The sequence below is a fragment of the Anser anser genome (genome assembly GCF_964211835.1).
Source record: "Anser anser genome assembly, chromosome: 3".
Lineage (NCBI taxonomy): Eukaryota > Metazoa > Chordata > Aves > Anseriformes > Anatidae > Anser > Anser anser.
This window is the reverse complement of record NC_139722.1, coordinates 97,655,787-97,670,953: the sequence shown is the minus strand read 5'-3', so window position 1 is coordinate 97,670,953 and position 15,167 is coordinate 97,655,787. Positions and strand designations below refer to the sequence as shown.

The window sequence follows — 15,167 nt, the reverse complement described above, 5'->3', positions numbered from 1 at the left end:
TTCCTGCTTCTGAAAACCTCTCTTAATCTAGGTGTGTACTACAGAGTTTACGCACTGTATAATTGATGCTGTGCTTTTTTCTTATCATCAGCCAAAATTCTATGCCTGATCATAGGCTAAAGCCTTTCAAGCTACCAACATTACGCTGGTAGTCCTCCTTCAGAAAAACCGCACGGGCATTTCTCAAGCATCAGACCACCGCCAATTTCACTCCTCTTGTTTGCTGTTTGAGAGTCTTGCAGGATCTGCAGCTTCAATATAGAACAGAGAGAAAGGAGGGAACAAAGATGTGCCTGACAAATGCAAGAGCTAGAGATGGCAGCTTCAAAGAAGTATAGCCAAAGCTTTAGAAGATGCGTGTAAGCAGGCTAGCGTGTACAGTACACTGAATTTAACCTGATTGTGTCAGCTGTTATCTAAAAGACCAAAGAGCAGTAACTGTGACTTCAGTCACACGCACAGTTATGAATCAGGTTATGTGTTATTGTAGCGAGCTACCTTTCACTTTAGTGTGGATTTGGGTGTTTTTTCAAGGCATAGAGAGCCCACTAAAGTGAGGGCTCATCATGCTTATGAACGTATCCACATTTATAACTGTAGAAGCTCTCACGTGATCCATATGCAGTTATACTTCCTGAAGGTTTTCAAGCCAACCTCTGCTTCTACCAACTGAAGGGACAGTAGTTGGTCTAAAAGATGGCTACCATAACAACAAATAACACTGTAATTAATTTGATGCTTAATTCATGCTTCTGAAATTACCTTAGCTTCTTCCACAGCTGGTATGTGTAAAGTGGACAACAGGACAAGAGAGCACATCCACGTCAGGAGCGATATCTGAAACTGAGCCACAGCAAACGAAATAGCTGCGTATAACAAGATGACCGCAAAGCCCTTGATTCCTAATAAAAACCAGCAGGCAGCCATTCCATACACCATCAAGCACCATGGTTTATACTGTTAGGAAAAAAAAAAAAAAAAGAACAATAAACAATTTTAAAACTTTATTTCTAAAGCAAAAAAAAAAGTGTACTGTTCTATATACATAGTAGAGTGCCAGGCCTACCATTCCCATAGCTAACTAAAACACACAGAAATTCACCACTGAATTAAATACATACATACCTTCTCCACGAAGAGCCTGCACATTTGCGATACCAGCAGATGACCAGCCAGAAGCAACAGTATACGTTCCCTTCCCCACTCAACCCAGTAGCTCCACTCAAAATCCAGGGGATCCTGGGCATACAAGAGGAATGATAAATATGCCTAACCACAAAGCCATATTCTTAAAGGTCAACGAAATGTCTCAATAACATATGAGGTCCATTATCCAATACCTCAGAACTCAGTAACTGCGGATTTTTTGTTTAAGCAATCATGTCTGATTATTTACAATGGTGAGCTCCAACAACTCCGTTTTGCCTTCAAATGCCCTAACATCCACAGAAAGAAGCGGAAGAGCAGAGGGGCACTGCCTGCACAGAACAAGAAGTGCACTAAATGGAGCTGATACCTGCCCCACCTGCACACAAAGCTGACACCAGCAGGAGCCTGCAGGGCCCCAGGTGCAGCATGAAAATACTGCCACTGACAAATACAAGGTTGCAGATGGCTCAGACCCCAAGTCAATTTCAAAGCACGTAAGCTCTTAAGCATACCCATGACAGGGAGCTACATATTCCACTTCTTTCTGCAGGACAGGCTCCAGATCACTGGATGAATTAATCCAAAGTTTCCTTGTGCTGCTGCAGGCTCATTAGCAGGTTATAAGGAGGAAAAATGAGTGCTAGGCACCTTCAGTATTTGCCTGAGCACTTTCTTTTGCTGAAACCTATTGAAAACAACACAACCAAGACATGCTCTAAGCCGGAGGCAAGCACATGGCCCACACACTCCTCACGGTTGCTTTTGAGATGGCCTGATTTCACAGAAAGGTAGGCAAGGCAAAGCAACTGCAAACAAAAATAAGTAGGATGGTGCCAAGGAAACCCTGCCTGGTTACAAGTGTAGGCAAATCACATGCAACCATACCGATTTATCATGCCATCCAGCCTGGACAGCATAAAGGAATATGGAGTACCAACCACTATTTCTATTCCCAGAAGTAAGAGAGGGCAATCAATAGACTTTCAGGTGAGAAAAGGTGAAAGTGAAACCAAGTCCTGCCTGCCATACGTGTGTACCTACACTTTTCTGAGGGATAAGGAAATTAGCTTGGCAAACTTACAGTCTGGATGAAATGACACCTTGCTCTAAGAGAATTTTTACTCAGTGTTTCCATAAAGCCTAATTGTGACCAGGTGAAGCCAGATCAGCTTGAAACTCCTGAAACTTGCATATGTCATTTTAAACTAGATAAAAGGGATCAGCTGGCAGCCCCCATTTCCCTGCTAAAAGTTAGGACTCACAAACACACACAGCTGCCTGCATGACTACGCCTAGTTTCAGCATCTCATATGCTTCCAATCTCCAGACTATTTTACGGCTTTCTTGAAAGCACCTGTAGAGGGGCCCATACCAATGGTAACGGTGGGCCTATATAACAAAATAATTCCACAGATATGCATTCTTGGCTTCGTTTAAATCACCTTCAAAATTAGTTGCACGGTTAGTTTTCTTCAAAAAGAAGTGGGGTGTGTTATCTGGGATTTAGTTTGCCTTAAAACAAAAACATGTTTCTTTAAACATTAATGCTTCAAAATCTGTTCTCCTCTATGGGGGACTACAGGTCAATCAACGGTGCAACTATTGTGTAACATCAGTGAACATTACCCAAACAACCAAATGATATGAAAAATGGAAAAAAGGCTGGAGGAAATGTAAAGGATAATCAAAGCTGTGAAGGCCAAGTAGCAGCACAGAAGATTATTAAGTGATATTGCTAATGAGAAACACTCAGACCAGCAACCAGAAAAAAACTGCCATTATGGTGCTTAAATCTAGATATGCCTGGCAAATCTTTTTCCTCATTACAAATAAACAAAGGAAATTAACTATGACTGTGAAAATCTGTAAAGTTACTATGAATTTCTGAGGCTAAATTTGTACCTCTGGTGAACAAAAGGCACTTTTGGAGCTGTTTTGTTAGCATTATTTCCATGTTATTGAAAGGTAGTTCAAGGTTAGCCTAGGTCACAGAGGAAAATGTGCTGGAAACAAGAAACTAACAGTGCTTATGTTATATCACTCCACCCCTCCAAGAAAAATAAACCTGCTTGATCCCACAAAGGGTAGAACATTAGAAAAAGCAGATTAAGTACTATGGTATCTCTCATCTTGGAGGCACTTATCTGCTTATTTGTGTATAAAAAAATACACAGTGCCTATGCTTTGAGTTTTTTCTCTTGTTCTTCACAGAGCTTTGGACTCTGGAGTCTATGGGAGTTTGGCTACGGCGGGAGAAAAATGTGTCAACAAAACAGAAACAACATCAAAACACTCCGAAGTAAAGTTTCCTTACAAAGTACCATCACAGGAAAGAACAGCCCAATAAGGAGCACAGTAAATTGTTCTATGATCTCTGCCTCTCAGCAAAGCACTGCTCAACACATCAACTTACCGGAAGGAGGACTTTAAGGAACTGCAAGGATAGAAGCTTGCAGCAAATCAACAAAATAAAAAGTGCTGGTAACATTCATTAATCCTACCTTTTTAAGGCCCCAAAACAGAGTCCCTTGTTCCAGTCCAAAGTTTCTGTCAATTTCACCTTCATATTCTGCAAAGAATAATAAATCTTCACTAATGACATAATCCTAAGAAAAGCAAGGGTCAGCAACAGGGCACTCTGCTTCTAAATAGCAACAAATTCCCCTCATCTTCTTCACAGATGTGGATGCTTAGAGCTGGGGAAGGGGAGATGTCTGCAAGGAAGGAACTCTGACGTGAAGCCAGCACCATTTCCTCCTTCCCAGTAGGCACAAACAAGAGGCCCTTCTATAGCCAGCTCCTGGACTTTGACCTCTGCTCATCCTGAGCCTTTGGATAATGAATGCTGAACAGCCTCGACCACTAGACCCTGCACGTATTCACCGCAACAGGGGGAATTAACCCTAATATGCACTTAAAGAAGCATTTTCTGGTTCCCTTTTCCTCATCCCCACCCATCAGGTATTTATACACTTGCCTAAGTTTCCCCAGCGCCTCTTCACCTCTAAGCTGAACAGTTATCATCTTGGATAAAAACAATATTAATTTAAAACAATAATTAGTCCAAAATAATAAGCAGGATTGATGCAACAGAAAGCTGAGCTTGAGTCATTTAACCCACGAGACCTATAATAATTATAATTCCGTATCTTTTAGGACTGTTTGATATCTCCCTCTAGTGGAAAAGGGAGACATGGGACGTGAAGGCAACTTAACAAAGAGCATGTAGTAAAGCTTTTCAGTGAACAAGCCTCAGGAGTCAGTTTCAACTAAGCATTTTGACTTCTTCACAGGTGAGGTTCTGCAAAAACGCATGCATACCCCAGTGTGCATTTATCAAGTACTTGCCCACTTTGGTGGGAGCGCGTTTCTGGCTTTACTGCCACTAACTTGCACAGTTGGAAGGCAGCAAGGTTAGTTAGCACAAAACACCTTGCTAATTAAAACCTAGCACGATGCAGTACACAATTCTCTAACTAGGTGTTATTCTGAATTATGTAATATCCACTTTGTTACCATTAACATATGAATGTGATGCACTGGGAGGCGCACAGCCCACACTGTGCATCAAAGCCACAGGAGCAAGGTCTTAAATTGTGCACCCAAGGTCAGCAGCTCCTGGATCCCAGCCACAAACGGGGCTCACTCACCTCCACCACCCCTTCTCACAGAGGTTTTGTCCTTACCGAGCCTCCATGTGTCGTTCCCTTCTGCCACGCACACACACATCTCTGAATTTTACAGGACCACTCGCTGTCTTAAACTCCACCACGTGTACTAAAATTTGCCTTAGCACGGTCTCACTGCTCTTGAGGGGAAAGCAAAGAATAAAGCCACCACCTACAAAATGAAGGGAAATGCGCCCAACAGCCCCTTTTCCTAAGAAACCCTGACATTCAAAGGTGTCCATCACTTCTGTTTTGACAGCTGAGTGCCAAGGTGCCATCACCGAGGGCATTCCCAGCGCTTTAGGCACAAACTCTTCATGTGCCTCAGAACCAAACCCCTGGCAGAGCGGGCACCTCGCTAGCGGTTGCTTTCACGTTGCCAGCTTACTGCCAGAAAAAGCACTGATGCTTTTTGGAGCGAGGAAGAAACTTAACAGTGCAGACAAACCACGCCGAGCCGCGGGCCAGAAACACAGGAGACGTGAGGCCACCGGCACCGCAGACTTACTTTGAGAAACTCGGTGCACTTCATAGAAAGAATACAAGTGGGAGCCAACCGTAAGGAACAGGTAGGTGGCCATTTCCCAGGCCGGCAGCATCACCAGCCCCGGAGCCGCGCCGCCGTCCATCGCCCCGACGGCAGCTCCGCAGCAAGCCCTTGAAAACAGCAAGGAAAACAAAGACGGGTGCGAGGCAGCCCGGCACCCGGGACCTCCGCAGCGCTCTGCACACCCACCGGCATGCTGCGAGCGCTCCGGGCGGACAGAGCCCTCCGTGGAGCACGGCAGCACCTCCCCACGAGGGTTGGGGTTTGGGTTTGCCTCACGGCTCCCCACGCGTGCCCGCAGGCGGGGCACACGGCCGGCGGCACGCCCGCAGCCACCTCGCACAGCCCCGCGCCCCGGCAGCCGCTCCCCTACCTGCTGAGGGGCCGGGGCGGCAGCACCTCGGGGGCAGCTCCGAGGAGCCCGGCGGCCCTGCCCCTGCCCCCGTCCCGGTCCCTGTGCCCCCGCTGCCGGCCGCCGGGCGGCGGAGCGGACACCGCGGCCTGCACCGGCCCCGCCGCGTTTCCGGCTCCGGGGCTGCGGCTCCGCCCTGGGACCGGCCGCTGGAAGCACCCGGAGCGGGGCCTGGGCTCCCCGCCGCGGGCTGGAGGAGCCCAGGGAGCCCCCAGGAGGCTTTGGGAGGACGGAGGGGGTTGGGATTGGGGAGAAGGGGGGCTGTCGGTGAAATGGGGTGGTCTGAGAACGCGAGCTGAACGGCTTCGTTCTGGGGATGGTGCTTGGGAGGATGCTGCTCGTGTCTCGCCGTTTCTCTGTTCGTTAGAGCGCTACACCTCTCGTCATCACGTAACTCAGTCACTGAAACATGCAATAGATGTATGGTGAACATTGCCTGAGGCACTGCCGCAAGACCGCTTTCCCGGCCCATGGCTTTCACCTACTTTTGCTCCCCTTTCTGGCTGAGATGCCTTTAGGGATGTAAAGCGCCTATCTCCAATTTCAGGTGGCATTTTATATCCCTGTCCTACCTGTCACCTCTTAGCGGGAGTCAGCTGTTCCTGTGGAATTGTCTGTGTGGCCCACTTAGAATCACAGAATCATTAAGGTCGGAAGAGACCTCCAAGATCATCTGCTCCAACCACCCCCCTACCACCAATGTCACCCACTAGACCATGTCCCTAAGCACCACGTCCAACCTCTCCTTGAACACCCCCAGGGACGGTGACTCCACCACCTCCCTGGGCAACCCGTCCCAATGCCTGACTGCTCTTTCTGAGAAGAAATGTCTCCTCATTTCCAACCTGAACCTCCCCTGGCCCAACTTGAGGCCATTCCCTCCAGTCCTATCACTAGTTATCTGTGAGAAGAGGCCGACCCCCAGCTCCCCACAGCTTCCTTTCAGGCAGCTGCAGAGAGCAATGGGGTCTCCCCTGAGCCTCCTCTTCTCCAGACTAAACAACCCCAGTTCCCCCCAAAAATATAACAACATTTACATAACAGCACCAGAACACCACCACTGTTAAAACTTATTAAAAATTCCCACAGTACTGTAGCAGTTCTGGCCACTAAGGGTCAGTAAAGCTTATATTTTCCTACAGTTTTGTGGTTTCTCTTCAACAGCATGAAGTCAGTACAGAGAGAAGGCCCTCTAGATGGCTGCATAATACAAACTGTATGCGTGTAGAAGCGGTTTTTGCCACTTTAAAATGGGAAGAGGTTACATCTTGTACATCAGGTTACATTGAAAATGACATATTTTTAATTAGTTATGTGGTGACATCCAGGGGGCCATGCATATTCTGTGACCGTGTAAGCAGCTCTGCTTTCATAAAGTTCACTGCCAAGCTAATTGAGCAAGAACACCAACAAACTCTGACAATGGTCCCATCTGGAAGATTTTCCTGTCTGGACTTCTAAATTAGATGAGATTTTTTTTTTCTTTCCACATTTATTCAACGGATTTTATATAGTAAAATGTGAGAAGAATCTCAATGAATGACTTTGCAAGACTAGCTGTAAACTAAGCTGTTGAACATAGCTGGCATGAGCTACATACCGACACAGCCCTTACAGTTTTGGATGGCATGAATAAGAAGAGAATCCTGCTGTTGCGATAGTCAGTGACAGGCAGTTGATGAACTAGAAAACCAAAACCTTAAAAAGTGATACCAGAAAGCCCCACTTACAATTTGATCAACAAGAATATGAAGTTTTTTAAAAGTCTCTTGACCTGCATCTAAGCACCTGAAAGGCCTGTCAGCCCCCCCAAGGCACGCTGCCTTTTATGAAGAAAGTGGTTTGATGCTGTGCAGGTTTCTCCAAAGTCAAAACGCAGCAACCCAGTTTGGGCAGAATGACGATGGAGGTGCTTCCCTGGGACTTGAGGAAGACAAACTCGGGGTATCATTTCTGCTGGAGGTTTTTTTTACCACTCCTACTCATTGCCAGAAGGACTACAGGGTGCAGAGGTAACAACCTGCCAAAGAGATCCACGTCCCTCTTCATGACTGGGAGTCAGCAGGAAGGCTGATTGCTGTCACCTTGATGAGAGGTGTAGTGCCAACCCTCCTGCAGATCTGTCAAGGCCTCGCTATAAGAGAGAGCCCATCTTTAGTACACGTCCTCGTCACCTTTTTTATTTCCGTTTCTTCTGAAGCTGATATATGCACTTGAGTTTGAAGTGTTGATTTTTAACTATTAAGTTCAAATGCTCTTTGAGTCTCCCTTTGTTATGTGATGCCACTGTAGATGTGATCATCAGAAGCTAAAGCAAAAAAAAATCCAGAATTAAGAAGGAGAGAGAGCAGATATTTTAACAGGGCCCTTACTATTGACTTTTTGTGGAGGTTTTTCAGAGGTGAGCTCCTTGTAAAACAGTTAATTACTAGGGCCTCTTCATGACCATGGTGAAGGGACAGGGTGGGGGAGTAAAAGACAATGAGGTGGAAAATTAGGCATTCTGTTCCTGAAAAAAAGTAAACCAAAGCTCCGGTTTTTGAGAAAACCCTCTTTTCAAGTTGTAATTTTTTAGAATGAAATTAAGAAGTCAGAGTGAGTGTTTATGAATTCAGCAGTAGAGTGTCCTCATGCAGGCTAAATCACTGGGGTTCTTGTTTTTCTGAATATAAATTCCACCTGAGAATTACAAGCTGTGCCCTAGAACTTACCCTTGTAGGTTTATATATCACAGCATTGAGCTGAGCCTCTTGTTTTCATTCATTCTCTGTAAATCATATGGTAATACCCCATGCTCCCAACATCTTAATGACGGGACACAACCAGCATCTACTGAGAGTCTGCATATTAGAAGCTCAGCAGCATACAGAAGGATTAGTCACGTATGTTCAAAAGAAATAACAAGTGTGACAAGAAATCTCCATGTAGCAAAACAGCAGTATTAAAAATGGGGAAAGTCAGAAATATAAAAGGTGTGGTATTTACAAAAAGAGCCAAGTGAGTCTTCAATAGCCAAGTTAAATACAACACAAGTGGGGTTAATGCGAACCCTCCCTCAAGAGGTCTCAGGCATGAAGTTACGAATTTTAGGGAGAAAACATGTAAGTTAGCCCTTTTTTGTCTTGTTTTGCTTGGCTTTGTGAAAAGGAAACATTACACTATAGTCTTGCAGATAGTCCCCTCTTTACAGGTTTCTCTCTTCTCTGACTCCCAGCCTCCAAACTGGGAAATGCAAAGAGTGGTTTTTTTTCCATCGCTTTTAGCAACATATATGCAGACATTATTTATAAAGAGATCCTTGCAATCACAAAGTCAGCGTTTCTGTGCACACAGATAAAATCATTTTTCTGGTTTCTTTTTAATGAATCCCTTGCATCTTCAAGAACTTGTTTCATGCTTTATGGCTGGAAAATTACCATCATGCTTCTGACTGGGGATTCATAAGATTACTTATGGAAAAATACAGCAAATTAATACAGTATTGTAACTAAGCAGTTCACCATTGGATTCATGCTGAACGTCTCAGAGGCTTCCTCATAAACACACCACATGCCTTGATAAACCTAAGCCCTGAAAATCATAGCTCCTGGTCAGAGCCTTCAAGGGATTTCATTCCTCATTACCTAGTCCTGCCTCCAGCAAATGCAGAACTGTAAGCTGAGTCCTTGCTCTCACCTGGATGTAGGGTTCGCTCAGGTACAGTTACTGTGGCTGGGATGAAGTTCAGCTGTGCTACCTTGATCATGCTTGAGTCTTACTTAGCAGTCCCTGCACAGCTTGCCCCCTTTTATAGTCAGCTATTAAACACAAAGCTGTGTTTTGCCTTGGTTTGGTTTTCAGCGTAATATTCTTTAAATGCTGTCTAATTCTAAGCGCCACATTATGGGATTTATGTGGATAGTGAGTCAACTCCTACCTGCCCTAGCCATCATATTGAAACTTCCCACGATTCCTAGTGAGGAGGTGAATAACCCACTACTGGAAGAGACCCTTCAAAAAATCCCTTCTTCAGATACTTTTCTTACTGTTTTTAAAAAACAGTGGAATGAAATTCAGGGGAAAAAAAGGCCACATCACAGCAAGCTTACTCAATTATAATTTAAATTAATACAAATGAGGGCAAGATTCCCACCTGACCTCAGACAGGGCAAGTAGGTGACAAAATGTGAAGCTATCCTTAAGGTGTTTAAAATTTAGATATATTGAGACTGCAAATCGGATGCAAATCTGTTTCTATTATACACACCTCATTATACATATCTTTTTCAGAAGCATAGGAAGTTACTCCTATCTGTGTGTATCTATATTTAATCCATAGTCATATTGCTGAAAACAATGCCTTTTTAACCATTTCAGTGAATGGAATAAATGTAGCAAAAAATCCCCAACATCTCAGATTACTATACAATTGACCAAAAATATCCAGACAGAAAGCTCTCCCTCCCTGCCTACTGAGCAAGTTGTCTAAACTCTCCATCTCTTGACACCTCTACTCTATTCAGCTGCCACAACAATCGGCAATTTACTGATTTATCCCTTACTTCCTATTGTTTGCCCTAGCTTTGTGAACAAGGAAGCATAAGTATCGTTCCAGGTTGGTTATGTTTATTTCTATTTGGCAGAGTATTTTTCTTTTGTCCTTTTAAAGTCCATGGAACTAAGAAGGCTCAGTGGAGCTGACTGTTCACAGCACCACAAATGGAGCCAGCGCAGCCCTGTGCAGTAGCCAGCAGTGGGCTCAGAAACTCGATGCACGCTCCTTGGCTACCTGGTGCGTCCCATTTCCTCTACACACATGTACTGTCTGCATCTGCCTCCAAATCTTAAAAAAAAAAAAAAAAAAAGCATATTGTTTTTATAGTTTGTTTTTTTTTTCTGAGTATATGGATGACATCTTAAGAACTACATCAACATTATATTACTGGACAGGAGGAGCCTTCCTCTAAGGATATTTCAGAAAATAAATGTTTTTGTATGCTTTATCTGAGCAGCTTTCTTGCTTTGTGCACTGATTGCCTGCTAATTTATCTCCACTTTATCTTTTACCTTTCCTGAAAGAGAGGGTAGTACTCCAGAAAGGGCTTCCAACTCATAAAAAACTGACTTTAGGAAGCAGATAGACATCTTCTATTCTGTTTATATGTTTATGCAGCAGACCATAAATGTATATAAACGATAAGAAGTGCTCTGTCATACTTGAAGCATTTTTTAGATTGTTCTGGAGATTATGCCTTTCAATAGGAAAAAAATTCAAAAGCCCTCTTGGTGCTTGTGCAAAATGCCAGCAACATCTCACCCTTTGCAGATAATCTCTCCATATAATGGTGCTAAAATATTAACAAAAATTGCACTGAACTCATAAATATTTACAGCTATTTGAAATGCCAAAATTTTGCTCTGTGACTAGCACAAATCAACTGAGTAACATTGTGTACAATAAAAAAGTGGGTCACTGCCAACTGTGGCTTTTAACTGCAACGTGATTTGCAAATAAGTCGAATTGCTGCCTGAGGACCAGGTACTGCTTTCAGTACACAATGTCTTCATTGACTGCTGTAGGTTTGAAATAGGTCTGAAGCCTCACATCTACCATGGACTGCCATAAGCTTCTTACCTTCTTTAGTTTGAGAGCTTCTTAGTGGCAAACAAGAAGGGGATTCACCTCCTCTCCCATCACATTGTTTTTCGCCTGCTTGCTTCTGTGATGGAGACGGTTGGAAACTCTGAGGCTGAAGAGAATAAAGGATCTGTCACTCCTGCCTCCTGAGGTTTGCTCTGATCTCTAGGTTGTGCCAAAGGGACATAACCATTTATATTTTATATAGAAAGTGGTGATGGCTGCATTACGGGTGGGGAGGGTGGGACCCGCTCTGGCTGCTGGGGCAAGTGTGCTCAGCACAGCCCTTAGGGAGAGCAGGAGGACCTTTGACAAGCTCAGAGTCTCCCTGCAAGCTTTCACAGCACTCTCTGGAACACAGGAAGCCTGCACAAGCTCCAAAGCAGAGCTCCAGGTACCTGAAAACATTTGGGGTCAAACAGCAAATTGGCATTATCAGCCAATTGGCATTAAATGGCTGATAATGCGAATCTGCTGTTTGATATCAAGCATTGGCATTAAATGTTTGTAAGCGGCGATGTTCAGTGAGGTACCTCCAGTGTACCCAATTTGTGGTTCAGGTGCTGGTCCTTCTTTGGGAGTAACCCGTCACTCCACGGGCTGTTCACAGCTGGGACCCTTTCTCCAGAAGGCAGTTTCTAGCAGAAGGATCAGACCATAGGCCTGGCTCAGCCAGCCCCATCATTCAGAAGTCACAGCTCATCCCCAGAGAACAAGGCTGAAAAATGAAGGCCTACCAGTCCACACAAGACTGAAATTACTTTCAAATTGTTTTGAAGTGTGTTGTTTGAGAAGAGTCTGCCTGCTAGTGCCACTTTTTTCCACCTCCCCTCTCGGATGGCCTGCTTTGTTCTGCTCCAGACTTGCTGCTACTTGATCTGTGGCCGCACAAAGGACACTTGAGCTGCGCGACTGCCCCAACCTGTGCTCAGAGGCCTCGGCGTGCCCCGTACCACTCCCCACCGAGCTGTCGGTTTGTTTTCGGCTCAAGGCTCTGTGGCCATTTTGAGTGAAATATTCTGAACGTATCTCTCTTTGCCATTTCGGTTGCAACATTCTTACCACAAGGCAACAGCGGGGAGCATTTTTGGTTTTCACTTTCTGTAGCATTTTCTAAGGAAACGCTAGTGTGGATTGCTCTAAAAACACAGCTGTAGGTCCTGTGGTATGACTTAAGCACTTAATCTGTCCTGATTGCTTTATAACAGAATGCAGAACACCATTCTTATGAGCTGTTTGCATTAAAGCTCACACTTGAAATGCACTTTTTATCGTTGAAGTGTTTTCCAAGCATTAATTTCCCAACATCCTGTCAAATTATGTGGCAAAAAAAAGTAGCCTTATCACCGTCTTACAGATAAAGAAATGGAGGTAAAGCGATGAAGTGACTGACCCGAAGCCCTGGAGAGAGTCATAGTCAGAGGTAGGACTGGGAGCTTCAGGTTTTGTCGTGCTCAGAACAATTCTTCATCCTTCCCCTCTGACGACAAACTCTTGCCAGTAACAGTCCAGCTTTATCATCCTTCAGGGCATGCTGCAAGGCACATTTGCTTTCCCGAACTGTAAGGAGCTGGGAGAATGGCTTTTTCACCAGAGCCAACGAGCCTTCAACTACTGGGTTATTAATGCCTGGGCCATATCTGCTCTTGGAGTAGTCTATTTGGATAATTGTGTTTTAAAAATGTGCCAAGGAGTGCTTTGAGAAAAGCGCTCCTTTTTAACTAATGAATGTTTACAGGGAACAAATATGTTAAAATAACACGTCAATATTCTTCGCGTCAACAGCTACTCTCATTTATGGCCATTTTCTGAAACGGGGGGAATCAACAGAAGAGGCAGATGAAACAACTGTAAGTTAGATATATACCTTCTTGAAGGGCATAAATGAAGAAATTGCTAAGTTATTATAGCTTGAAAGCAAGTAATTTCAGGGGGTATTTTCTGAAGAGGGGAGAAAATAGGTAGAGAAGTATGATATTATGGTAAAGAGTGCTTCGGGAGGGCACTTATGTTCCCTTCCTGAGATGCCTGCTATCTGTGATTCCTCAAAACATTATTGTTAAGATGAAAAACATTCAGTACAGCCTCAGAAGAATTTAAAAATTTGTACAATGTTTCAAGAGAATAAATGTGACCTATTAGCGAAGAATACTTTTCAACAGTAATTTTCAACAAATTGGTTTGTTTTGCACTACTGTATAGCATCAGCATCTTTTCTTTTTCATTAAAACTAGTCATTTCTTGAGGCTGAGTGGGAAAAAAAAAGACAGAAGAAAATAATTGTTAAAAGCAGCTTAAGTGCACACTACAAATTTTGATAATTTTCTGCTCTGTTACCACTTCTATTCTTGGTATTGCTCTTTCTGTGGAAGAAACCAGCAAATCTTATTTACTACTAATACTTTCATCCACTGTCATCTGTAAATCCCAGATGTTCAGGCACAAACTGTGCAGGAGCAAAAGTTGTCCATTTCCAAATAACCTTTTCTGATTCCCATTCAAAAATCTGCAGTCACTTAAACCTCACCTGCTTGACAGCACACACACCCACACAAACAGGACATTGTTCTCTATTCATCATGCTTGAAAACCATGTCTGAACTTGTGTGATTAACAAAAAAAAAAAAATCATGTGGACTTAGCTGTGGGGTAGATATTTCACTAGCATGGCCAACAGCATTTTTTTTTTCCTTCTGTTAAGAGCACGCAAAATAGGTGCAGCACAGTTTGAAAAATTAGGACTGGATAATGCCACTTTACTAGGGCAACGCAGCTGCTTTTTAACTTTGTTTCAGGAGCTGGCTGGCAACATGTATTGGCTGTGTAGCTCTTCAAGTATCTGCATCAGAGAAAGTTGAAGTGGCAGAGACTCTAACACCTTTCTTACATGAGATCATAGCTGGATTAGAAAATTAGCTTGAGAGTAAGACAGCCTGAAAAGGGATGTTGGTCAAAAGGAAAAGCAGATTCCAGTTCTGATGGACAAGAAAACACTATCTGAACACAGAAGAACCCACAAACGGAGAGGACAAGCCAACAGTCCATGGATCCCAATCTAGTATCCACAGGTTAAAACTCTGAGTCCAGGAGTAGAAGGCACTCCTGGGAAGCCCTGCAGCCAGGGGACAGCAGGTAGCAGGAGCCAGCAGCAGCAGGGCAAGGAAGCATGTTTAAAACATTGATGTGCAGGGGGCTGCAGTCAAGCTGGGTACAAGCGCCACTCAATCATACTCACAGCTGCCCCCTCAGAGTTCGTATAAGCCTCCAAGCCCAGTACCACTGATGTGATTTTCTCTGGGATGTTTTCTGCCCTTCAGTAACGCTTCGGCAGGCAAGCAGGCCTACAGAAGTACATAGCCATTCCTGACTTGACTGTACTTCTCCAAAAGAATTACTTCCCAGCTAAGACAAGTGTTTTGTAGGTGCGAGAGGGAAGCTTTTTATCATGTGTTCGAGTAGAAACATCATACAGGTCCAAATTACACTCTCATATATACAAATAGATCTGCTAAGCGTGGATCTGCTTTTCTTCGTTTGGACAGACACTGCTTAACTAAGGAAAAGTTACCTCCACCTGGCAGCAAAGAGGTGTGTTTCATCGGGCACACTTATGTGATGGGATTCCAGGAATGAGGAAATTATTCTTTGAGAGAAAAAGTCCGGGTGCTTAACAGTCCACATGGTCTTCATTTGGTCATGTCTGCTTTCTTAAGGGCGTTCACTTTGGAGCTGGCGTAGTGCCAGAACAACTTCATTTTGAAGGTGTTAAGTCAC

General features: G+C 44.1%; 1 protein-coding gene and 1 long non-coding RNA gene across 4 annotated transcripts in view; both read right to left on the bottom strand.

The window, feature by feature from the left end:
• HHAT (hedgehog acyltransferase) overlaps positions 1–5,984 on the bottom strand; it is a 162,018-nt gene extending 156,034 nt beyond the window's left edge. Inside the window, exons 1-5 of one of the 3 annotated variants that reach the window (XM_083829430.1) lie at positions 5,738–5,984; positions 5,326–5,474; positions 3,651–3,718; positions 1,126–1,239; positions 763–957 (exon numbers count right to left, since the gene is read on the bottom strand). In XM_083829430.1, the coding sequence (XP_083685556.1) occupies positions 763–957; positions 1,126–1,239; positions 3,651–3,718; positions 5,326–5,446 (498 nt within the window). In that variant the 5' untranslated portion in view covers positions 5,447–5,474; positions 5,738–5,984. Of the gene's footprint in view, positions 1–762; positions 958–1,125; positions 1,240–1,661; positions 1,806–3,650; positions 3,719–5,325; positions 5,475–5,737 lie in introns of those variants that run through there. The other 2 variants (XM_083829429.1, XM_083829431.1) reach the window with 2 other exon arrangements.
• Positions 5,985–9,776: 3,792 nt separating this feature from the next.
• Positions 9,777–11,776, bottom strand: LOC310896753. The gene is made up of 3 exons (XR_014581812.1): positions 11,700–11,776; positions 11,391–11,505; positions 9,777–10,598 (listed from the first exon to the last, which is right to left on the bottom strand). It is a non-coding gene; the product is annotated as an uncharacterized lncRNA (long non-coding RNA).
• Between the last annotated feature and the right edge of the window lie 3,391 nt (positions 11,777–15,167).